This window comes from Castor canadensis, chromosome 4, assembly GCF_047511655.1.
Source record: "Castor canadensis chromosome 4, mCasCan1.hap1v2, whole genome shotgun sequence".
Lineage (NCBI taxonomy): Eukaryota > Metazoa > Chordata > Mammalia > Rodentia > Castoridae > Castor > Castor canadensis.
In genome coordinates this window covers 152,232,585-152,257,083 of record NC_133389.1, presented here as the reverse complement: position 1 = coordinate 152,257,083, position 24,499 = coordinate 152,232,585, and the positions used below count along the sequence as shown (strand labels likewise).

At 45.0% G+C, this 24,499-nt stretch overlaps 1 protein-coding gene across 7 annotated transcripts in view; it reads right to left on the bottom strand.

Annotated features, from left to right (window-relative positions):
* The window catches only part of Kiaa2012 (KIAA2012 ortholog), a 110,953-nt gene that overhangs the window by 6,296 nt on the left and 80,158 nt on the right, over positions 1-24,499 (bottom strand). For all 7 annotated transcript variants that reach the window (XM_074071431.1, XM_074071432.1, XM_074071428.1 and 4 more), the window contains 7 exons: positions 20,521-20,593; positions 8,696-8,786; positions 6,651-6,819; positions 5,578-5,692; positions 3,367-3,701; positions 1,304-1,506; positions 549-721 (listed from right to left, as the gene is read on the bottom strand). In XM_074071431.1, the coding sequence (XP_073927532.1) occupies positions 549-721; positions 1,304-1,506; positions 3,367-3,701; positions 5,578-5,692; positions 6,651-6,819; positions 8,696-8,786; positions 20,521-20,593 (1,159 nt within the window). The remainder of the gene's footprint in view (positions 1-548; positions 722-1,303; positions 1,507-3,366; positions 3,702-5,577; positions 5,693-6,650; positions 6,820-8,695; positions 8,787-20,520; positions 20,594-24,499) is intronic.

Here is a 24,499-nt window from a genome sequence, read left to right as displayed (position 1 = left end):
GTCTAGGCTGTTGGGGCATAAAAGTGAAACCCTACTTGAAAAACAACTAAAAGCACAGACTGCTGTGGATGTGGCTCAAGTGGTAGAGCACATGCCCAGCAAGTGCAAGGCCCTGAGTTTAAAACCCCAGTTCTGCAAAAATAAATAAATAAATGCAGACAAGGAGAGATTCCATGCATCAGTCCCCGAAAGTATGCCTAAAACTGTTCAGATATTTGTGACTGTCTCCACCTGCTAGTAAAGGAAGCAAGAGTAGGCCGTATCTCCAATTTTAAGTAGCTTCTGAGCATCGCTGAAAGGGCAACTGGAGGGGAGGGTCCTTGTTCCAGAGTTACTGAATTGGGAGTGGGACCATGGAGTGATTTCTATGAGTCTTTCCTTTCATATTTTGACCTCCTATAGCAACTATAGTCACACATAATCACTTTGAAAAAAATTAGCTTATACATTTTGAGTGCTTCACGAAGGTGCCCTAGGATAGGAATAAATGAACGCCCATGTTCTGCCTCAAACAGGGGTGATGCCAAGAGCCCCAGAAATGCCCTCACCAGCCCTCTCAGCTTCCTCCTGCTGCTTTTTTCTCTGTATTTCTTGCAGCTTCCTCCGGAGCTCCTCTTGCTGCTGCCGGGCCCTTTCCTGGGCCGCTTGCACCTGGAGCCGATGCTTCCTCTCTGCCTCCTCCTGCAGCCACTGTTCTTCTTCCAGTCTCTGCTTCCTCAGGCTGAGAAAACACAAGCTGTCAGGGAAATGGCAGCACACATGGGACAAGCCAAAAGGCAGTGTCCCCGGGGTGGGACTGGGGGTGGGGGTGGGGGCTTTGCAGCCAATAGGCCCCAAAGAGGAATCCAGGTTTCCAAGGGAAGCCAGGATTCCAGCGTAGAGACAAAGGGGTCTGCAATGAAAAATTCTATGCTCAGTGCTCTGGGCTAGGGAGCCTTATGTTCTCAGCACTTCATTTTCCATTCTGATAAAGTGGATTTGGAAACTCCTGTCTCTCAGGATTGTTGTGGAGATTAAACTGGTCAGTCTGTGAAAGAGCCTAGCACAATGTAGACAATGTGACAGGAGTTCAGCTCATGTCTGCTGGACTGAATCTCAAAGCCCTCTTGAGTAGCCTGCTTATGTAGCACGGTCAAGACTGCATCTTATCTGCTCCACGTTGCTCTAGGAAACCAAGGGGAGAGCAAAGCAAGTGCGCAGGAGACTTAGCACTGAACTTCGCCCCTCAGGGAGCCCCGCCCCTGCCTTTTCTGTCTGCTTCCTCACATGGCTGTGTCTCTGGGCTGCGACCCATGGGACCCACCAGATCTCCTCCATGCGTTTCTGCTGTTCCAGCTCCAGCTCCTCCTTCATCTTCTCTGCTCTCTCCAGCTGCTCCTGCTGGAGCCTGTTCAGCTCTTCCTGCTCCCTTCTCTTCCTCTCCACCTGCAACCGCCTCATCTCGGCCCTCTCTGCTCGCAGCCTTTCCCGGGAGGGCTTCTCCAGCTCCCTCTTAGCAAGGAAGGCCTAAGAGACCAGTGTGTGCTCAATGCAAGGAACAGATGGGGCTGCAGCTCAGTGTTGTTTCTAATTAGAGATGGAATCCTAAAGTGGACTCTGCACTCTGACCACAGCTGCAAAAACCTGCCTGGGCTGTGGGGTCCTGCTGACCTGGATTCATGTCTCACTTGCTTTGTGATGTGGAGATCACAACTTAGTTGTCCTGATACTGTCTTTTCATAGGGCTGCTACCAGGATTCACTGAAATAACGAAGGTGACAACATACCAGTTCATGGGAGGTTCCAGAGAGTTCACCTCTAGCTGTCCCTTTTTTTTTTTCTTCAGTGGAACTGGGGTTTGAACTCAGGGCTTCATACTTGCAAAGCAGGTGCTCTACCACTTGAGCCACAACTCCAGTTCATTTTACTCTGGTTATTTTGGAGATGGGGTCTCTCAAACCATTTACCAGGGCTGGCCTCCAGTCATGATCCTCCTGATCTGTCTCCCAGGTAGCTAGGATTATAGAAGTAAGCCACTGGTGCCTGCACTTTGGAATTTGCTTTTAAAAATGACAAGGCCAGCGCTCCACCCAGACCAATTAAATAAAAATCTCTGGGGGAGGGAGAGGACTCCTTAGCTTTAAAATATCTTCTGACTTGAAGCCAGAAGCTATTGAGACCCATGGCAAGTTTTCCATGGGTCTCTATCCAACTGAGTGAAAACTCCTTGCCTTTGCAGAGGCAGCAGGGCACTATGGAGTAACAATCTGTGAAATTCTCATAATCTAGCAGGCTCAGAAAAGTTCTGCCCACACGTTAAGATTTTCATCTCTTGTGCAGAGCAGAATTTTGTAATCCAGGTAGCTGAGAGGGTTTGAGAACTACAAAAGGAAAAAAGTTCCTGAAAGTTTTTGGAAAACCCTGGGATACAAAATAAATAAATAGACAGTCCTTTAAAATAGTGATAAGGGCCTTGAATTTGGAGTCAAAGGACCTGAGTTTGTCTTGGCCTAACCACTCCTTGGTTGTGTAATACCTGACAACTGGCTTTTAACCTGGAGCTTTAATCTGCAGGCCTGCAAACAGATCTCACTTGGCTCACAGGGTGCTCGTACACGTTGACTGAGACTCAGCGTCATTTACCGCATGTAGATGTAACTTAAATGAGTTTAACCACAGAGACTTAGCTGTGCATGTGTTTGTAGTGTTTAAAGATACTTTTTTGTGGGGGGTACAAGCCCTCAGTTCAGCTCTTGCACCTCGGTGGAAGAAACAGTGATGCATTCCAACAGCAGGGGAAAACTGGGCTGTGCTGATCTTACTGAGTGATGGTGTATCTGCATAGTATTCTTTTTAGCTAATTGCAGAGGTTTTCAAGAGTACTTTTCCTGAAACAATATGACTTTTACATTAAAAAAAAACAAACAACAAACTTATACAAGCAGATGTGTGTATACTAGCTGTTTGTGGTCTAGCTGTGTACCACAGAAGAGCAGATTCTGAAAGAGGGAATGTCCCTGGGCTGAGGGAGACAGATAATAGGTAAGTTCTGGGCCGAGTAGAGGGTATGCACTTGGCTCTGACGGCCAGCATCCTGAGCCTTGTGCAGGTGGCTGTGGTGCCCACCTCCTGCTCTTTCGGGGTTGGATACATGCCCTGGCAGTTGGGGGGGTCTCACAGAGTGCCCCGCTTTAGAAGATAAAGCCTCTATCCCTCTGCCTTTGGTCAGGTCTGGCTTCTAACTAGGGTGTGAAGCCACCAAAGTAGAACAAATAAAATTATTATGTAGTGGAGTTGTTTCAGGAACTGCAGCCTAATTAGAGGGTGTTTCTTGCAAGTGAGGACCGAAATGCCTTGGGCCAAGGTGGGAGAGACCTCAGCACCTACCTTGGCTGGGTCTTCAGGGCTTCTCTCTTCTCCAGAGTCCACATTGCTAGTGACAGCTACAGTCTGAGGGGGTGATGATCTTCCATCGATAGAAACCTGGCTCTCAGCATCGTATGGAGGAGAAAGCCAAGGGTCCTCTACCATAGAGTGTGACCGGAGGAAGCCTCTATTGGAGGTGCCCCTTGTTTCCTTGGAGTTAGTGATATCAGTTTGACTCAGCTCTGTTGCCATCTCCACGTTCCTTCCCTTCTGTGTCCTTTTCTTTTTAGCTCCTGGATTTTTGTCTTTGGGAATTAGCTCTGATTTCTTTTCCATCTTTGAGACTTTTGACTTTCCTGGAGGAAAACAGTTGAGGACAGAGGTATAGCTGAGTTAAGGAAATGTGATCTCTCCCATTCTTTTCAGTAACTTTTCAACTTTAGCATGCAATGGAACAGCTGGGTGCAGATTCCTGAGTCCCATCCCCAGAGTCTGGGCCTGCATTGTAGCAGTATTTTGGGAAGAATATCTCTGAGCTTCCTGTTGAGAAATTGCCTCAGCCAATGTGGATCAACTATCATTCAGCAGTATTGCTACTTGAAAAGTTGTATTTGTGGGTTGTATTTCTCAGTGGTAGTGCATGTGTTTAGCATGTGTGAGGTCCTGAGTTCAATCGCACCCTCACCTATGTGGTGCAGGAGACCTCTGGACACATCTGGGAAGCCTGCCTGAGCATGTGGTTGAGGTTGCAGCTCTGTTACCTGGTGAAGTTTACTACACTAAGGACCCTTCCTCAGTTCACTTCAGGGGGCCACAAGGATTTCCTTTTCCTCGTCCTGCCAATGTCATGGTTGACACAAAGGCAAACTCAGTAAGATTTTAAAAACACAAACCTCAAAAACAGATGTGGCCCAGCGGTGTACCCAATGTTGTCCTTTCTAATAACATTTGATTTGTTTGGAAAGTCTTTCAAGTTTCGTGGGCGGTCGAGGATGGGTGTAAGTTTTTGGCTAAAGGAAGCGTCAGAAGCACAGGAAGCTGCGAAGGAACATGGAGGCTGGGAAGACCACTCCAAATGCTCTCGCTACCCAGTGCTCCAACTGTGATATCCAGGGTGAGTAGTCCCTATCTGAAATGCTTGGACCAAAGATACTGTGGATTTTGGATATTTTCTGTTTGGGGAATATTTGAATAAACATAATGAACTATCTTCGGGATGGGACCCACAGCTAACACGAAATTTACTTATGTTTCATATGCATGTTATACACATGTCCTGAAAGTAAATTCATACAATATTTTTAGTGTGCCTGCATTCTGACTGGAACCCATCACAAGGTCAGGTATGGAATCTTCCACTTGTGGCAGCTTGTTAGTGTTCAAAAATTTTCAGATTTGGGGATATTGTGGCTTTTGGATTGTCAGACTGAGGATCTAGACCTGCAGTTATTAGTTCACAGCAGCACTGTTAACAGTGTGCGTCGGAAGTCAAATAGGAAATGACAAACCCTGGGTCTGCCTTTTTTTTTTTTTTTTTTTAATGTAACTAGGGTTTGTACTAGGGCTTAGTACTTGCAAGACAGGTACTTTACTACTTGAACCACACTTCCAGGCCTTTTTGCTCTGGTTATTTTGGAGATAGGGTCTTGCTTTTCACCCAGGTCAGCCTGGACTTTAGTCCTCTTATTTTAAGTTTCCTGCTGTAGCTGGGATCATAGGCATGTACCACCACACCCAGCTTTTTCTGTTGAGATGAGGTCTTGAGAACTCTCTGCCTGGAGTTGACCTCAAACTTCGATCCTCCTAATCTCAGCCTCCTGAGTATTTAGGATTACAGGTATGAGTCAGTGTGCCCTGCTTAAGGACTACTTCTTTGCTATTCATTTGATCTTATGCCCATTACCCAAGGATTCTCAGCCTCAGCTGCTGCATGAACAGGACTATGGCACTCACTTCCTGTAGATGTGAGGGCTTCATGAGGCCACATGTGCAGAGCTCTTAGTGCGATGGCCGTTCAGTAAATAGGTGCTATTATCACTTCTGCTCTTGGTAACCACAGATCTCTTGGCCCTTGGCCTGGTCTCCTCTGTCCCTGTGCTCTAAGACATAGCCATGAAGTAAAGTCCAATGCTGTCTGAGCCTGGTAGTCAAGGATACTCCAAACAGAGCTTGTCCCCAGGGTCCTGATCTCAGTGCTGCCCACCCTGTTAGGGGCATTCAGGGTTCTCTTACCTACAACAGCCTTTGCTGCCTCTGGGACCTTTCCTTCTCTCTCTGTATTGGGTGCTTTGCTCTTGTTTGTCTTGGTTCTTTTCTTTCTCTTGATCTTTTCCATCAACTCCCTGTCCTAAAGGTGAAAAGTGAAGGAAATGGATTATGATACATCTAGGAAATAAGAAAACCCTTCTGAGGAAAGTTATGTTGAAGAAGGTGACAGTGACTTAGGATGGAATGTAGGTGGGCTCCAGACAAAGCAGAGGAGCGACCATCAGAGAATATGGAGCTAGGTGGGAGATTCGAGGGTTGAACCTTTCATTTAAAATGGAGGAATAGGGCTGGTGGAATGGCTCAAGTGGTAGAGCATCTGCCTAGCAAGTGTGAGGCCCTGAGTTCAAACCCCAGTACCACCAAAAACAACAACAACAACAAAAATGGAGGAATAATCTGCTGTATCTGGAGTCAGCTTTTTTTTGTTGTTGTTGTTGTTTCTTCCAGTGCTGGGGATGGAACCCAGGGCCTTGTACATGATGGAGGCAAGCACTGTACCACTAATCTGCTGTATCTGGAAAAAGAGTAAAATGGGGAAGTAATTTCACAGGAGAAAAGTGAGAGAGAACACGCCTTCTGACGTGCCTCTTTTTTTGATGCTAACCCACTGTCTACAGAACTGAACCGAAGTGAAGCTGCTCGTACCTTTGATAGACTGGTGCTGTCATGGTTAGTGGTCAGCTATTTCAAATCAAAGCCAGCTTTATTCACTGCTGCATCACCTATTAACTTTCAGGAAGCCTCAGGCAGGTGGCCATAGCCATGCCAGCCTTCATCTTTCCCCATGGGCTGTGATAACATAGAGATTACTCCTAAGAGAGGGTAGCAGAGTACTGGTGGCTACTCACTCAGTACTTTGAAGCAGTTAGCAATGGAGTTCTTCCCTCAGGAGGAGGCAGACCACAGTTGGACTTCAGCCCCACTTGCCACTGCTGTCAGGTGCTCTAGTGTAGTGACCAAACTACACATCCGTACATGGAGCCTTGACAGGATCCAGGTAGGGTTTTTGGTCCAACCTCCTGGCCATTTACACTTACATAATAGAGGCTAGCTGGTATCTGCTGGTTGAGCAAGCTTGGTCCTCCCTTGGTCTTCCCTTCTCTTTCTTTTGGAAGAAGAGATATATCCACAGCACTCAACTCTGGCAACTCAGGCCCATGTCCTGGCTGTTCTCTGTGCAGGTGGTGTCCACCATAATCTCTGGCCCTTCAAAAAGTGCAAACCAACAGGGCTGAATTACAGAGATATGTCTGGTGGAAAGGAAGAGGCCCAGTGAACAAATGTCAACTGAGCACCTGTTCTTGCTTGAACACTGAGCATTTGACAAACTTGGAAAATGTGGTCCTCACTTTTGAAGTTTTCTCAGGGTAAATCCTAAAATGTAGGGAGTGGGAGAAATAGTTTACCTCCTTGCAGTTACTTATATATGTCTTAATTGAATGGCATAGAATTTTGTAACTGAAATGTCTTCTACCAAAGGCTTAGCTGGTAGAGCACTTGCCTAGCATGTGCAAGGCTCTGGGTTCAAGCCTCAGTACCCCGCCCCCCCCAAAAAAGGCTTAGTTGGGAAACAAAAGTGGCCTTTAAGAAAGACGGTCTCAGGGACACGGAACTATCCATCCCTTTACCCTCTCTGAGTTTTTTTTTTTTTTTTTGAGACATGGTCTCAGTGTGTCCCCAGCCTCCAACTTGCCATCTTCCTGACTCAGCCTCCCGAGTGGTGGGATTACAGTGGGGACATGCATGCTTGACTTGAGTTTGAGCTTTAGTCTTGATCAGATTCAGCCACTAAAAGGTCATGTACTGTGTCAGTTTTGTCTGCAGAGGGCTGGTCACTGACTGATGCCCCGGGGGGTAGAACGGCTGAATGGATGTCAGGAAAGGCAGCATCCATGCTGTGGCCTGCTGCATGTTGGGCTGGGTTCAGGGTATTTTCTCTTTTTAGCTAAATCAGTATATTTATTGTGCTATGCTAGCACAGGGCCGTGCTATGGAAACTTGAGAAATATTTGTTGAATGAGGTAAATGGAATTTCCTGTAAATATATGAGTCTTTAAATCATTCAATGTCGCTCTGTAAAAACCCACAGAAGTCTTTAGAATTTAGTGCTAGGAAAACCTGTCTTTTCCCCAAGGAACAGGTATACTGCAAATGAGCCCCACAGACCTGATCGTGTCACTCTTCTGTCTTTCTTATTTAGGAATATCTGCATTAAATCTGAAATTTAGTCACAATGACTACAAGGACTATTGTGGATTGTTTGTTTTTTTATTATCTTTCTGATTTAAAGAAAATGTTCTTTGATTACTTTATCTTTTTGGTTGGCAGGTTGATGGAGTAACCAGTTTAAATATGTTGTAGGAAAAGATGAAGTGTAAAAGTGTAAAAATAGAATTCCTTCACAAGTTGCCTCCCTTCTTCCTTTGTTTCTGGGGAACATAAAGCCTTTTTGACCCAGGAGAGAATGCTTAAATCACTTGGCAGGTGAAATCTGGTTTTCAAGTCACCCAGACTCATGGAGGACACAACAGGATATAGTTCCAGATAGAAACAGATTACTACACCAGCTGCCCTGGTCAAATGCCTGGGCCTGCCTGGCTGAGCTGGTGACCGAAGAGCTCATAAAAGGTACACAGGGAGTATACGAGAGTCACTCAGTACATGGTGACATTAGTGCCGGTATGACGTTTTTGATTTTACTCAGAGCTGAATGAATGCTGAGGAGAAACCAAGGTTGAACTGATTGACCTCAGCTTTATTTGGCAACTCCGTAGACATCAGATATATGAAAATGAAATAAAAAGCTGCTCCCTTGTAGTTGGAGTTAAAGCAAATGGTATAAGGAGGAAACTCATCACTATGTAATCTTCCCCAGGAATCTGTTTCTTTTAATTCTGGCTATCAGCCTGCTATCAGCTGAGAGACTACTGGTCAAATGTCACACACACACACACACACACACACACACACACACACACACAAAACAAAAACCAAAAAACTCAGAAACTAAATTAATTGAAAGTAAAGGAAAACACAGTAAAAGCAGAGGAGTCCACACTTCCCTACCACTTTGAACACTTACTTGTTTTTCCTGGTGTCTGCCTCAGGGGTCTGGGTGTGCTCAGTCAGGGGAGCACTGAGGGGGTCAAAGGTCACACTCTCTGCCTCTGAGTCTGTGAAAAGAAAGCACATCTCCCATCAGCAAAGGACACAGTTGGTCCCTGTGGGGAGCTCACACAGGGAGAAATGTCTATCCCCGTGTAGTCAGAGCAATGAGCTATGGCCTATTTAGGAAATTAACAAGCACTGTAGAAACCAGTGCTGGCACGCGGCAAAGGACACTAAAATTAGTATTAAAACATCCTTGGAGGAAGTGATGTTACAGTATCGATCCAGAACCAAAAAAACAGGGTTCTATCTTTTGATCAGGCATCTCACCCCTGGGTTTTTATCATGAGGAAAAAACTCAAAAGAAGAAACAAGTTTTTTATAACAAGTTACTTATCATGTTATTGTTGATGAAAAATTAGAGAGCTCAACAAGGAAGACTTGGGAAGTTAATTTATGATGCACTACTTTGACATTTAAATTTATGGTTAAAAGATAAATAAGCAGTATGGAAAGTATTTGTAATATAATGACAAAAATATAGAGTATAGAATTAGTATTAGAATTAAGTAAATTCTGGATGGATAAGGATTGGAAGAGAAAACAGAAAAAGGAAATTATATGTTAGATAGGGAGGTTTATGTGTGTATAAGGTTTTCTTAAAACCCCAGTGTGGTTATAACATTGAACAGCAAATGTCAGCTGGAGATGTGGCTCATTGTTAGCATACTTACCTCGCATGGGCAAGACCCTGGGCTCTATCCCCAGCGCCACAAAGCCATCAAAACAATAACAACAACACAAATGTCACCCTACAGTTCATCCGTTTTTCAGTGTTCAGTTATCATGGTCTCTTTTCCCCTGGGACTCTCTGCAAGTTGGGCTGCACGTTGCCATTCCCAAATATTCAGGATAGCCTCCACTCCAGGCTTTGGAGGGGGTGCAGGAGTGTGAATCCATAGGTGGTCAAGGAAACAGGAAAGGCTGATTAGAACTGTACCTGGGAATTTATTTTGCTTTGGATAACGTAACATTAACAGAGAGAAGGAGCTGATCAAAGTGTCTCCATGACAAGGGAAAATCTGTATGGCTTTTTTTCCTAAGGCTGGGTCAGGAAAAACTCTCATTGAAGACTTTCTTTACTCTCCACAGTTCTTTCACATTTGGGCACAGGGCAACATAGGACCAGCAGAGGGCGGGTTTGTATTGACCAAAAGCTGAGGTTCTACATTAGTATAATTTTACTATTTTGATTTGAATTGAAATCCTGCTGGTTTGGGGATGTGTAGGGTGATTTCTTTCCCTTAGTAAAATAATTTCATATTTAGGAAGTATTGGAACAAACTAACAGCTTGCAACTTCTAACTGCTTAAAAAAATCTGCAGTGTCTTAAACATGCAGAAAAAAATACTGTATATTTACCCATGGATTTCCCACCTAGCTTTGTGAGATTTTTATTTTGCCACATTTGATTTGCACTTTTTTCTTTTCTTTTTTTGAGGCACTGGGGTTTGAACTCAGGGTCTCACTCTTGCTAGGCAGGCGCTTTTACAGCTTGAGCCATTCTGCCAGTCCCTACATTTTTTTCTAAATAGATAAAACACTTTTGCTACATTTAGGATTTTGTCATATCACATACTGCTACGGTTTAAATGTTTTTTGACCCTCCAAAATTCATGTGTTAGAAACTTATCCCCAGTGCAACAGTGTTGCCAGGTAAACCTAAAGCTGCTGTAGAAAGGGGGGAGGTTGGGCAGGGGGCTCATATTCTTTCACCCTTGTGCCTTGGAAGTGCACAAGGTTTGTTCTTTCTCCATTCTACCTTCTGCCATGTGAGGATGCAGGAAGAAGACCTACATCAGATGCCAGCACCTTGATCTTGGACTTTTCCAGAACTGTGAAAGAATAAATTTCTGTTCTTTATACATCAGCCAGTCTCAGGTATTGTGTTGCAGCAGCACAAAACAGATTAGGACACATATAATCTTATTTTCCTCATTCTCTGCACAGGTAACCAGTCTCTTAGCTTTGGCATTTATCAGTCTTATTTATCTACCTATATATTTTTCAGTACAGGGATTTGAACTCAGGGCCTACACCTTTAGCCACTCCACTAGCCCCCCCTCCCTTCCCCCCCCCCCCCCCCCCCCGAGATAAGTTCTCATGAACTATTTGCTTGGGCTTTGATCCTCCTGATCTCTGCCTCCTAAGTTGCTAGGATTACAGGCGTGAGCCACTGGGGCCTGCCTCTCATATATATTTTTAGAACTTTTTTTTTTTGGTGGTACTGGGGTTTGAACTCAGGGCCTCATGCTTGCTAGGCAGGTGCTCTACCACTTGAATCACTCCACAGCCCCACACTTTTATATCTGACACATTTAAATGCACCTATGTCTTAGTCCATGTTGTGGTGCTATTATACCTGAGTATAGCAACTGAGAGAACCTGAGACTAGGAGATTTAGGAAAGAAAAACTTATTTTAGCTCACAGTTCTGGAACTCTGAGAGCATGGTGCTGGCATCTGCTTAGCTTCTGCTAAGGGCAGAAAGACAAGCCAGGCACCTGTGCAAGAGAGGGCAGGATGGTGTGGCAAGAGAGGAAACAAGCCAGCCGCCAGGGAGAATGAACTCACTCTTTAAACACCCGCTCTCATGGTAGCCAGCCTGCTCTTGAGGGAGCTACAGGAATTCTCGCATGTGTGAGTGGTATCCCGTGATTTAATTACCTCTTTCTATTAGTTTTTTAATTTTGAGGCAGTCTCACTATATAGCCCAGGATGACCCAAACTCACGCTCCTATTTCCTCAGTGTCCCAAGTACTGGGATTACAGATGTGGTCTACCACATCTGGTGGGATTTTAAAAATTGGAATTGCATTGAAGTTATAGGTGAATTTAGGGAGAATTATCATCTTTTTTTTTTAAAGTACTTTTCCTTTCTTTTGTGCTGGGTGGGGTACACTGTGGCATTTATAAAGGTTCTTAATTTAATGTATCAACTATATCATACTTGGATTCACCCCCTCCACTGCTCCCATTTATACCCCCTCCCCTGATTCCTGGAACAGTTTCCACAGGTTCCATCTTTGCATTTACATTCATATGTACACATTTTTTGCACTGTATTCACCCTCCTACCCCCTTTCCCCACTAGCTCCCCAATCGTCATCTTTATGATAGTGAATCTTCCTATCTACGAATGCCATCTATGATACAGTATCACACAGAACATTATATTTAGTCAGGTTTACTTTAATTTAATGAAATTATGTTATATTTAAAAATTATGTTTTTTGGGTGTTACTGGGGTTTTTACTCAGGGCCTTATGTTCAAACACTCTATCACTTGAACCGTGCCCCTAGGCCCTTTTGTTTTAGTTTGTTTTTCAGTTAGGGTCTTGCTTTTGACCAGGGTAATTTTTGGATCACAGTCCTCCTATGTCTGCCTCTTGTGTAGCTGGGATTACAGGCGTGCCCCACCACCTGGCCAAAGATACATTTTCGTATGTTTAAGTCCACAAGTTCATAATACTTAAACAAACAAACAAACAAACAACACACACACACACAAAAACTAGGTCATTGTAGGGAGATGCTGGGGAGCCAACTCATGAAAACTGGTACATAAAGGAAAAGAACTGAGCATTTATCCTGCTTTTCTAATGTAAATCATACCAATGAGTAATTAAATAGTACATGAGGAAAAATTCCTCTTTGTTGGGAATGCTTCCTTAATTGGGAAACTCAACTAATAAGGAGTGCTGGGTGTGGTGGCTCACACCTGTAATCCTAGTTACTCAGGAGGCAGAGATCAGGAGGATCATGGTTCAAAGTCAATGCTGGGCAAATAGTTTGAGAGACCCTATCTTGAAAAACCCTTCAGAAAACTAGGGCTGGTGGAGTGGCTCAAGGTATAGCCCCTGAGTTCAAATCCCAGTACCACCAAAAAAAAAAAAGTGATAGAATTGCATTGTAGTATTTCACAAACTCCAGTGAGCTGAAGGATCCATAGCTGTTGGCATCACAAAGAGACAAGCAAACATCAAGTGTCCTGTTGGAAGAGCGCAAAGCCCTCCCTGAAGTGGTCTTGCCAAAGGAAAAATGAAACCTGACTCCATCAAGTCTCTGGATCCAAGTTCTCCGTAACAGGAAGTAGAGAAGCCAGAGAAGCACATTAAATACACCTGGAGGACACAGTCAACAAACTCTAGACTGTGGGACTCTTGGTAGAACAAGCCACTTGATTCCCTAAACATAAGCTAAACAGGGCGTGGACGGAATGGGATTTTACAGTGCTGGGGTTTGAACTCAGGGCCTCACACTTGCTAGGCGGGTGGTCCACCACTTGAGCCACTACCAATCCTCCTAAAATTATTTTTTGTGTACTTATTTATATTTGGTAATTACTCATTTTTCTGTTTATCTTTTAGTGGCTTGTCTGTTGTTATGGTTTGGATTTTAAATGTCTCCTAAAGGCCATGTGCTAATTTGAAAGGCTTGGTCACAAGCGTGCTGGTTTGGGGGAGGTGGTGGGAACTTTAGGAGGTGGGGCCTAGTAAAAGGAAGTTAGGTGATTGGGGGTGTGCCCTTGAAGGGGATACTGGGGACCCCCTCTCCCCGCTTCCTCTCATTCTGTTTGCTTCCTGATCACCATGAGGTGAGCAGCTTTGCTCTACCATGCACTAGCACCATGATGTTCTGCCTAACCTCAGCCCCAAAGCAACAGGGCCAAGGACCATGGACTGAAACGTCTGAAGCCATGAACCAAAGCAAATCTTTCCTCCTTCTAAGTTGATTTGCCTCAGGTGTGTTGTCACAGTGATGGAAAGCTGACCATTTTTGCCCAGGCTGGCCTGGGACTGTGATCCCTTGAACTTATACTTTCCATGGAGCTGGAATTACAGGCTTAACCACCGTGTCTGGTGGCAGGGCCTGACAGTTGCTGGGACTGTACAGGCCTCACACAGGGCTTGAGACATGAGGAACCCAGCCTCATGTCACAAGGTTGTCTTTACTTGGTGCCTCCTTCCAGACTCTAGATTCAGTGAGGGGTCCCTCCTGACCCCTGGGCACGCAATTCCTTCTCCTTACTTTCTCCACAGCTTTTCCAACACTAGCTTCTCCTCACTTCTTTGCACAGGTTGGGAGATCACATACTTACTTCTGGGGCTGTCTCTTCCTGCAGCCAGGAAAGACATTTAAAAAGAATTTCCAGGGAATTCATGATGGTTTGAAAAAAAAATGCTGCCATAATTTTCTTGTATATCCTTGACTTTGTTTCTATTTCCTAATCAGAACACATGGATGGTATTACAGCTCCTGAAGAGCCAAGGGACCTTGGAGTGGTAGACAGCTGAGTTTATATGTTAGCTCTTCCACTTACTGACTGTGTGACTTTAGGCAAGTTAGCTAATCTCTCTGAACCTCAGTATCCTTGTCTGTGAAACAGGAATAACACATTTAGATCACATAAAGTTATGTGGAGGATAAAAATGAGATGAAACACCTACTACCATGTCTTGCTTCATAATAGGTCCAGAAATTACTTCCCTTTTCTCCACCCTTCCAGTGACTATTCTAAATTGTCTGGTGGCCCCTCCAGAGGTTGGTTTCCCCGACAGCCCTCATAGTCTCTGCATGTCCACTTTTTAGGTGTGTAGACCTAGTTCTGTAAGTCTCTACCTGGAGCTGGAATCCACAGGAGGTCCCAGCCTGTGGGAATATCACAAGCTACCACAAGAGAGGAAAAGAAAAGACTCCAAGATGTGCCCCAAGGGAGAGAGCCACGTGCAGGGTGAGACCTGCCTGGGGTCTTGAGCTCACCGCCAAAAAGCTCAAGGGATGGGAATGACCTCTCTGAGTGGAGAGGCACTGGTCAGGGCTGGGGCCAGTGGTGCTATTGAAGTCACAAATGATGCCCTTCCAGGAGAGGAGCTGCCCTGGGGCCTGCTGCTACCCATGAGCAGATGTTGTTGCTACTGTGGCCCTTTTGTCTTCTACTCTCTTCCCCTAACTGAACACGCTGTTGTTTTCTCTTTAAAAAAACAAATAAAAACTATCAGAAGAATCTCTTCATTCAGACTTCTCCATTTGGAGTGTGTATGTGTGATTTCTTTAAATTTCCTTTCCGCTTTCTTCCCCTCTAGCCAAGAGCACCCCAGCATCTACCAACTCTCTTTTTGATCGCTGTTCATAACTGGGAGAATGAACCGCTGATTCTGAATCTTTGAACTCAGGGCCTTGCACTTGCTAGGCCGGTGCTCTACCGCTTGAGCCACTCTGCCAGCCCTCGCCTTTGTTATTTTCAGAAGCCTGGCGAGGCCAAGGCATCCAGGGAGGCCTCATGGTGTGCAGGAGGCCATGGCAAAGCCTTCCCCTTGTTCTTGACCTGCTGGCCTCTTCCCCACTGGCCTCTGTTCCTAAGCATGAAGGAGCTTGGGAAGGAGGTTGTGCCCAGTCCTGGTTGTCCTGTTTGTCACTGCCAAGTTTGGGCAAGTCAGAGATGCCCACAGTATAAGACAGCGCCCTAGAGACTATCCAGCCTGACCTCCTTATAGAAAAGGAAAGCAAGGCCCACAAAAGTGACAGGCCCTGCCCTATCCTATGGCCCTTAACAAAGGCAAAGCTGGTAAACGAACTCCTCTTTTGTTTGGGGTGGGATTGCAGTTTGAACTCAGGGCTTTGCACTTGCTAGGCAGATGTTCTACTGCTTGAGCCATACCTCCAGCCCCTTGGCTCTGCTTATTTTGGAGGTGGGGGTCTTGCTTTTTGCACACACTGGCTAAGCTTCCCCTGTCGCTGGGATGACAAGAGCGCTCTGCCCCATGCCCCACTGTTTACTGTTGAGGTGGGATCTTGGAAATTTTCTTTTGCTGGGACTGGCTTGGAACTGTGCATCTTCAGGTCTCAGCCTCCTGCATACCTTAGGATGATAGGCTTGCTCTAATACACCCAGCTATTAGTTGAGATTTGGGGTCTCACAAACTCCCTGCCTGGGTTGACACTGAATTGCAATCCTCCCCATCTCAACCTCCCAAGTAGCTAGGATTACAGGCATGAGCCACTGGCACTCGGCTCAGAACTCCTGTCTTGAATCTGAAACGCCGTGACCTCCATGAGTCAAGTCCAGTGTCTCTCAAACATCAGTGGGCATGTGAGTCACCCAAGGGTCATGCTAAATCACAGGTAGGTCTGGGGTGAGACCCCAGATTCTGCATTTCTAGCAGGTACCCAGATTCTAGCTAGAAAGGGTCTAGACAGGTGGTTCTCACAAAACCCACTGGTCTAGACCTTCGGGGTGCCCCAGCCACTCATAAGAGCAGTCTGGTCAGGTTAATGAGGGCACAGTAGCTGGTGGGGCTGTTTGCCTAGAAGCCAATAGAACCATCACCTTCCTTCCCTTGCCGGTCTGAGGCAGCCTCATCACCCCTGCTGGCTGCTTTGCCTGTGGTGAAGTTGCAGATCCTGGCTGGTGGTGGTGGCTTGAGTTGCTCCGGTTGGAAGACAGGGACCATTGTAATTCCTACAGGAATCGTTTCTTCACAGGGAGTTTGTGGTGCCCAAAGCTGAAATCTTCAGCGTTTGTGCTTGAAAGTGAGGAACATGGCATTGTCCTCCATGAATCTCCTGGGAATTCACTAGGCTCATTCATTTGATTGATTGATTCACTCAGTCACTTATGGAACACGTCCTTGCCTTTAAGCACACATAAGACATGGGGCTATAAAGTGGAACAAGTACCTTTCCAACACACATGTGAAATTTAGAGTAAGACTTCAGGTTTCTCAGGGAAGCAGAAGCATCTTCATGCAATGAGACTGAGCATGGTGGTACACATCTGTAATCCCAGCACTTGGGAGACAGGCTGGAGAATCCAGAGTTCAAGGTCAGCCTGAGTTATATAGCAAGACTCTGTCTCAAAAAACAAAACTCAAAAACCAACAACAAATAAAACCCCACAATAAAAAAAGCTCCCAAAGTGCAATGAAATCATACAGTGGTGGCTGCTTATTTTCAAAGCAGAGAGCAGGGCTCCCAGGAAGCTCACATCAGCATCAATGGGAATGACACTGGAAGCCTCAAAATGGATTTTGTACTTTTAAAGTAATTGGGAAAATTCTCAAAGGACACCACAAAGATCACTGGAGGAAGCAGGGACATCCTAGCTTCTCAGGCAAGCCACAGAGTAGCACCTGCCATTTGTGGTGAAAGAGAAGTCAGACTGAGCTAAAGAGCTGCTAGGAGATCCAGGCACCAGTGGCTCACGCCTGTAACTCTAGTTACCAGGAGACTGAGGTCACAAGGATCATAGTTCAAGGCCAGCTTGGGCAAATAGTTCGAGAGACCCCATCTCCAAAATAACCAGAGCAAAATGGATTGGTGGTGGGGCTCAAGTGGTAGAGCGCCTGCTTTGCAAGCTTGAGTCCCTGAGTTCAAACTCCAGTCCCACAAGAAAAAAAAAAAGTTCAAGAGCTGCTAGGATAAAGAGAAATGTGACTCTGAGTCCAAGAGGTAGGGAGGTGGCAGCATCTACAGGACACAGATACCCCATACATGGATACCTAGAAGGACCTTGACCTCCCAGCCTCCCTTGCGGCTAGGTGGGCCCATGGGATTGAGTGGAGGTGGGGCAGGAGCAATTCCCTAATGGCATCCTTAAAACAGCTGTGAGCCCAAACCTGGTTCTTTCTCCCTTGTCTTGCAGAGTGAGGGAAGTGCTGAGGTCACGTTAACCAGGTGTATGAGAGTAACAGCAAAGGGCACAGGAGATAACGAAAGAAAGGAACCCATCCTTGGACAGCCTCATGGAGTGCAGCTGTTCTACCACCTGCCCGCCAGCTTGAACTTACCCATGAGAGAAGTAAGCTTCCATCTTCTTGTTTGAAGCCTCGTGCCTTTGGCCTTCGTTACAGTGGTGGAGCCAACTATCCCGTATCTACTTCATGAACCAGGCCACCCCGAGCCTTCTCTTCCTGACAGTCTGGTTGGTTCCAGAGTTTCCAGAAGAACTGTTTCTGCTTTTTCCCTTTTGTTCCAGGATGCTTCTTACAGATTTTTGCACCTCATACAGGGTTTCCCAAATCTCTCAGTACTCCTGTTTTTGTTTTTTTTTTTTTATAGATTGGCAGCTAGCCCTTCTTAATACATAAAGTATTAACTCCTTTATGTTACAACCACCCTATGACATAAGTACTGCTAGTATTCACATTTACAGATGAGGAAAAAAAGATGCCCAGAGAAGTTCCGTAACTTACTCATGGCCACACAAGTGGTAAGTGGTAGAGCTAGGATTTGAACTCAGGGAGTCAGACTCCAAAATCAGTACTCTTGATGCTGCCTGAACAGTGCCTACTCACCACATCCTTCCCCTGCCTCCACTGTTTTTTAAAAGAACAGATTTAAGAGATGCTAGCAAACTCACAGAAATCAGTAGAGGCAAAGCCCAGGGCTAAGGCTTCAAAGTGTGGTCCTTTGCCCACCTGCATCAGCAGCATCAGCATCCCTGAGAACTTACGAAAAGTGCACGTCAGGCTTCTGCATGGATCTAGTGAATCAGAAACTCAGGTAGGGCCCAGAAACCCTTATTTTAACAAGCTTTCCAGGTGATTCTTTTGCACACTGCAATTTGAGAACCACTGATCTAGGAAGTAAATAAGAATGGAAATTTTATTGTTTCCTTGGGCTTGTCAGGGGATGGAGGGGTGGAAAGGAAACTTTTATATTTAAAACAAGATCAACTTCCCCTGCCTTGTGGGAACTTGCATGCACTATTCTCATCTCTCACTGGAGGCAGCACAGGCTCACTGCTTATAATTAACCATGGAGATCACTACTTAATTTGAAATTGGAAAAAAAATATCCTGACAATTAGCCTTAAGACCCATGGGGTATTGATCCTTAGGTAGTTGAAAAAGAAGGTCCTTAGCATTCCCTCTTTTTTTTCCTTCAAAGACTTGAAATCCTTTCTGAACTTCAGCACTTATCATTCAGGGCAGGCAAAGCCTTCTTAACTTTTTGCAGTGCTGTCAGGGCGTTAAAGACTTCATGGCACTTGTGGCACTCAGCCGGAGCCTGCCCTGCTGTCATGAGACAGGAAGTCTGTTTGACTGGCTCAGTCATGGCTTTGTTTTGGCCATGTTCTGTGCTGCCTAAAGCTGCCACTACACTTGGCCAAGACCTCGGAGCCTTGTCAGTGCTCACATTCTGCATATGTGACTTACAATATGGAAGATCTGAAGACTGGAGCGCTTTTCCCTGGCTAGTGTCACTCAGCTCTGAAAATAGAGGTGACAGGAGCCTCATGTTAGCAGAAAACTTGCTCAACAGCTCGATCAACCCAGAGATCAGGTGACCATAATATATCATTGTCCGATGTCCAGAAACAGTGAGACCTTTTAAAATCAGTATAAAAATCAGTATAAAAATATTATTTTTGACTAGAATGTCAATGGAAAGAAATGGTAAAAGATGTAAAAAGAAAAAAGATCAAGTTTAGGGAGGCTTATGGTCTTCCTCACGCCATAGGGGCCCACATGGGATGGGAATAGTCAAGGTATTGTTTGACGGATTGGTAAACAGTGACATGAGAGGAGAGGTATTTATTGCAATGTCCAAGGTTAGCTTAACATCCACTAAAGCTACTTTCTGTGAAGCGCTTTCCTTGTTTCTCACGCAGCTTATCAAGTGGGGTGGGGGGCGCTGTTTCCAGCATCCAGGGACCATGGATGGATGAGGACTCTGGGTTAGGCGGAGGTAGTCCATCTCCACAGCCCACACTCTCAACTCAGCAGCGCAGGCCTGCAGCCACCAACCTGGACAGAGCACCTGTGTGTGAGTTACATAAAGGGTCACGTAGGAAAAGGAGCCCCCACTGGGTGGTTGCAGCTCAGCGCTGCAGTGAATGGCTTAGGTCAGCACAAGGGGGATTCCGACCACACTTGTTCCCTCTACTGGATGCCTTTGTACACAACAATAAGCTCGTTCCTCCAGTGGGCCCTGCATCCATCCTGGAGAATGCAATTCTCACACACATTTCCACTCCTACAAGAAGCAGTAAGGATAAAGAACAGCTCTGCTCCCTGGGCCCAGCCAACTGTAGCACACTTAGGTGTCCTAGGAAGATGCTCAGAGTTGAGTTCAGGGTCTGAAGCCATGGACAATGTCAAAAAGCCCAGTGGTTCTAGGCCTAGTATTTCATAGAACCACCACTACCATCATCAAATGCAGAGTCATTTTTAGAGGAAGCCACTGTCAAGCATCTCTTGCCACCCACTGCTGTGGGTGACAGAGGCCAGAGGCTGGGTCTAGATGGTGGTCCCTGCTCTGTTGGAATATTATACCTCTAGGCCGGAACCTCAGCCCTCTCACCTGCATATCCAAGGCAAGTGAAACAGAGAGGTGGAGGTGCATGGCGGGGCCTTTCGGTAACATTCCCTCAGTCCCCTGTCTCCCCTCTCTTGTATCAATCTGCAGCCTCTATCGGGGAAGAAGAAATCTTCCAATAACCCAAGGACATAAGCATGTTATTCTCATTTGCATAGGATGCACTGAGAAAAGAGACTGAAACCAACATTTTTTTGTTTGTTTGTTTTTAATTCAGGGTTTTGTGTTTGCAAAGCAGGTACTCTAGCACTTGAGCCACACCTCCAACTCTGTAATCAGCACTTTTTAGTCTGTGTTCTGACTTCCCACCATAGCCTGAGAGGAATGGAACTATCATTCCATATTAACATCTTTTAACAGCACAAAGTTCATGCACCAATTATAGTGAGAAGCTACAACCCAAGCCAGCAGTCTTTACCTTGGCTGTCTTCATCGTTTTCTTTGAGGGGTCCACCTGGTTCTTCATGAAGGTCCAGTACATGTCCACTTTCCTATTGAGTTAACATACCACAAGAATATATCAGACAACACAAATGCAAGTACCCCTGTGGTCCATGTCCTTTGATAAAAGGGAACCTAGTTTTCTTGTTTCTTCTCTCTTTTTTGTTGTGCTGGAGATTGAATCCAAGGTTTCAAACATGCTAGGAAAGCACTCTACCACTTTTATTTCATGTATTTTTTTTTTCATGTATTGAAGGGTTTGTCCCCAGTTGGTGGCGCTATTTTGAGAGGTTCTGGAAACTTTAGGGGTGGGGCGTAGCTGCAGGAAGTGGATCATTGGGGCTGGTCACTGGGGTATCTTGCCCCTGGTGCTCTCTCTATTTTTTTTTTTTTTTTGTAGTACTGGGGTTTGAACTCAGGGCCTACACATTGAGCCACTACACCAGCACCCGCATACCCTTTCTTTGTGTGATGGGTTTTTTCGAGATAGTAACTCTTGAACTATTTGCCCAGGCTGGCTTCCCACCACAATCCTCCTGATCTCTGCCTCCTGAGTAACTAGGATTACAGGCATGAGCCACTAGTGCCCAGCTTCTCTTTCTCTCTTTCGCTCTCTCTCTCTTTCTCTCTCTCCCTCTCCTCCTTGTCCTCCTCCTCCTTCCCAGGCATCATGTATTGAAGAGCCTTTACTAATACACCTGCCACCATGATGTTCTGCCAAAGTGCATGAGGCCAAGCAACATGGACTGAACCCTCTGAAACTGTGAGCTGAAATAAATCTTTCCTACTTGAAGTTGTTCTCTCAGGTATTTTAGTGACAGCTATGCAAAAGTAACTAATACAACCACAGAGGTCCCCCCTGGCCCTTCTCTTCTCCTTTGCCAACTTATTTTAACTTAAGTGACCAGGAAGACTGCTACCAGTGAAAATATCCATAAAGAACCAGGCAAGAAGGGTGGGTGGCACTGAGGACTACTCGGTTCTTAGTCATACTGAGGTAGGAGATTACCCAAACCAGGTCATGGGGAACAGATGGCGTCCCCAGATTTTGTCTCATGAGGAACAGGTGATCTAGCTCCACCCAGAACTGCCCCCAAAATGCCCCTTATGAAGTAGCAATTTCATCTGGACCCAAATTGGGGCATGCACACAAGGGCTGTGAATTATAGCTCATGGAATTCTCATGCACAATCACTCTTGGAAAGCCATTCCTAAATACCACCCAAATCTCCTCCTCTTGCTCACCATATAAATATCCATAAATTTAAATGCCATACAAATACCCATCCAAACCAAGGCATCAGTGCTCTTGAGCTGTAGGGGCTGCTCTTAAGCCTCCTCACACAGAGCCCACTCCCACCTTCTTTGCAGGGTTCACTTTCCTGCTTCCGTACACTCTCTGTCGCTCTCAATAAAACTCTGTGGCTACTTTGCAATCTGTGTGCCTCTGCTAAGGCCAGGGTCTTTTGAGACCACCCGCTGGTAGCAGTACTTATCTTGATGGGTTTTGTCCCCTTCCTTTGTGTAGTACTGAATGTATGGCATATGTAGGAGTTTACTGAGAAAGGTGAAGGCTAACTGGTGAAAGGAAGCAGGGCACCTTCAGGGACCTGGCAGGAGACTGGTCTGACCAGAGCAGAGACTGAGAGAAGTGGGAAGGCTGGGAAGAAGTCAGACCTCCAAGGCCCTGAAGGCAGGCTGAGGGTTTGTCTTTATCTTGAGAACAATAGACGGCATTGAGGATTTAAAGGGGGGAAGCCAGAGGGCCAGCCTGGCCTTTTGTGGAGTTCTTAGGATGACCACGAATGTGGTTTCTTATTACATTTGACCCCCTCTTTCCCTGAGTCACGTGAGCTATTTATAATTTCATCATCCAGAAATCTCCCTAATAGTGTTTCTCAGCCCTGGCTACACATTAGAATTATTTGAAGGTTTCAAAAACTATGATTCCTAGGAGTAAACCAAACATGGCACGCGGAGCTGTGATCCAACTAAAGGTGCATGTGTCTGATGAGGGCAGTTCTTGCTCTCTCACCCCTGGATCCCTGCTCCGCCCACACCGCTTCATTTCACTGATAGAGTTGGATCCTGGTGAGGAAGGCCTGGAAGTGTCTCCTGATTTATCTTCACTCTTCAGCAACAATTTTCAATTTTGTTATCAAATACCAAGCTGCTTTGGGAAGAGACAATTAGTCATCTGCTAACTTGGCACTCTAATTCCCTCCTGAATTTCCTCACTTGCTGGCTTTTCACCTGGGGTTTCCTGCTTGTTAACACAGTGCTTGTACCTGATGAGATAGAGTCACATCAAAAAGCTAAAGTGGGCAAATAATTCTCCTGATTTTGGGTATCTTGTTTTGGAGATAAAGTAGGAAAAGGAGCCCCCACTGTGTGGATGCAGCGCAGTGCTGTGGTACAGTAAAAATAAATTGCTGTACAGATAAAAAAAAAACCAAACACTGGTACAGTTAAAAAAAAAAAATCTGTGAACAAAAAGAAAGGCTTAAAAACATGTTACAGGAAAAACCTGCCTCTGTCAGAGTAAATTGCTAAGTTAGAAGACTAGAAATGAGATAAAATTTTAAAAATACCCTTGTTTATAAAGCCTTTAAATTGAATAGGAAATTGCATGGAAGGTAGGAACAAGCTCCCTCTTTTGAGAGAATTTCAAAACCAAATGCCATAAACCTTCAGTTTCAACAACATGCCTTTAGGGGCAAGGAATGTTCTTCCCTTTTCATAGATCGGGAGATGGAGGCAGAGAAAGTCCGGGATGTGGAAAGACTCCTCAAGGGAATTCTTTTTAGAAAGTGAAGCTGAGCAAGCAAGTGTGAGGCCCTTAGTTCAAACCCCAGTACTGCCAAACAAACAAAGTCTTAATTTGAAATTCTGTCCATTCAATTGTGTTCTAAGAAAAGTGTCAAAAGGGCGAGAATGTTTTAGATCTATGAACACACACGTGAAGTGCATATCTAAAGTTATTCATTCATTGCAACAGATTGGAAATAACCTAAGTGGCTTGTCAGTTGAGAATAGTCAAATAAATCACCGTAATTTATCCAATGGAAAACCATGTAAGCATTAAGAACAAGTTACCTCTTTATGAGTTAACATAGAACTTCAAGAAATTTGAACTAAGCCAGGCACCTGTGTTTCACGCCTGTAATCCTAGCTACTCAGGAGGCAGAGATCAGGAGGATCATGGTTTGAAGCCAGCCCAGGCAAATAGTTCTCAAGACTCTATCTTAAAAATACCCAGCACAAAACAGGGCTGATGGAGTGACTCAAGTGGTAGAGCACCTGCCTAGCAAGCATGAGACCCTGAGTTCAAGCCCCAGCACTGACAAAAAAAAAAAAAAGAAGAAGTAAAGAATGAGACTTGGAACAGTGAGTATAATGTGCCAGATTTGCATAAAATATCTGTGTTCTATTTATCTACCTGACTGCTCCTATGTGCATGATATACCTCAGACAGGCCACAAGGACACTAACAATAGAGCTTGTCTAAGGAGAGGGACCCTGCAGCTGGAAAACACTGTATTACACTGAAATCTTTAACAATCTTCTAAGTGTATTTCATGTTCAAAATTTGAATTAAAAAACTCCTGCTGAGGCAGGAGGACTGCAAGTTCAAGGCCAACCTGGGCTGTACAGTGAGATCCTGTCTCAAAAAAAACTCAGTCAAACCAAACCAAAAAACCCTAAAACTAAATAAAATGTTATCTGTCATTTTAATAAATTACAAATACAGTCACTAATCTGATTGATTAGAACACAGTTAATACAGGGTGAGTGTCCCTTATCTGAAATGGTTAGAACCAGAAATGGTTCAGATTTTGGAATTTTTTTTTTTTTTAGATTTTGGAATATTTGCATATCTATAATGATATCCATCTTGGGGATGAGATCCAAGTACACACATGAAATTCATTTATGTTTCAGATAGAATCTAAACA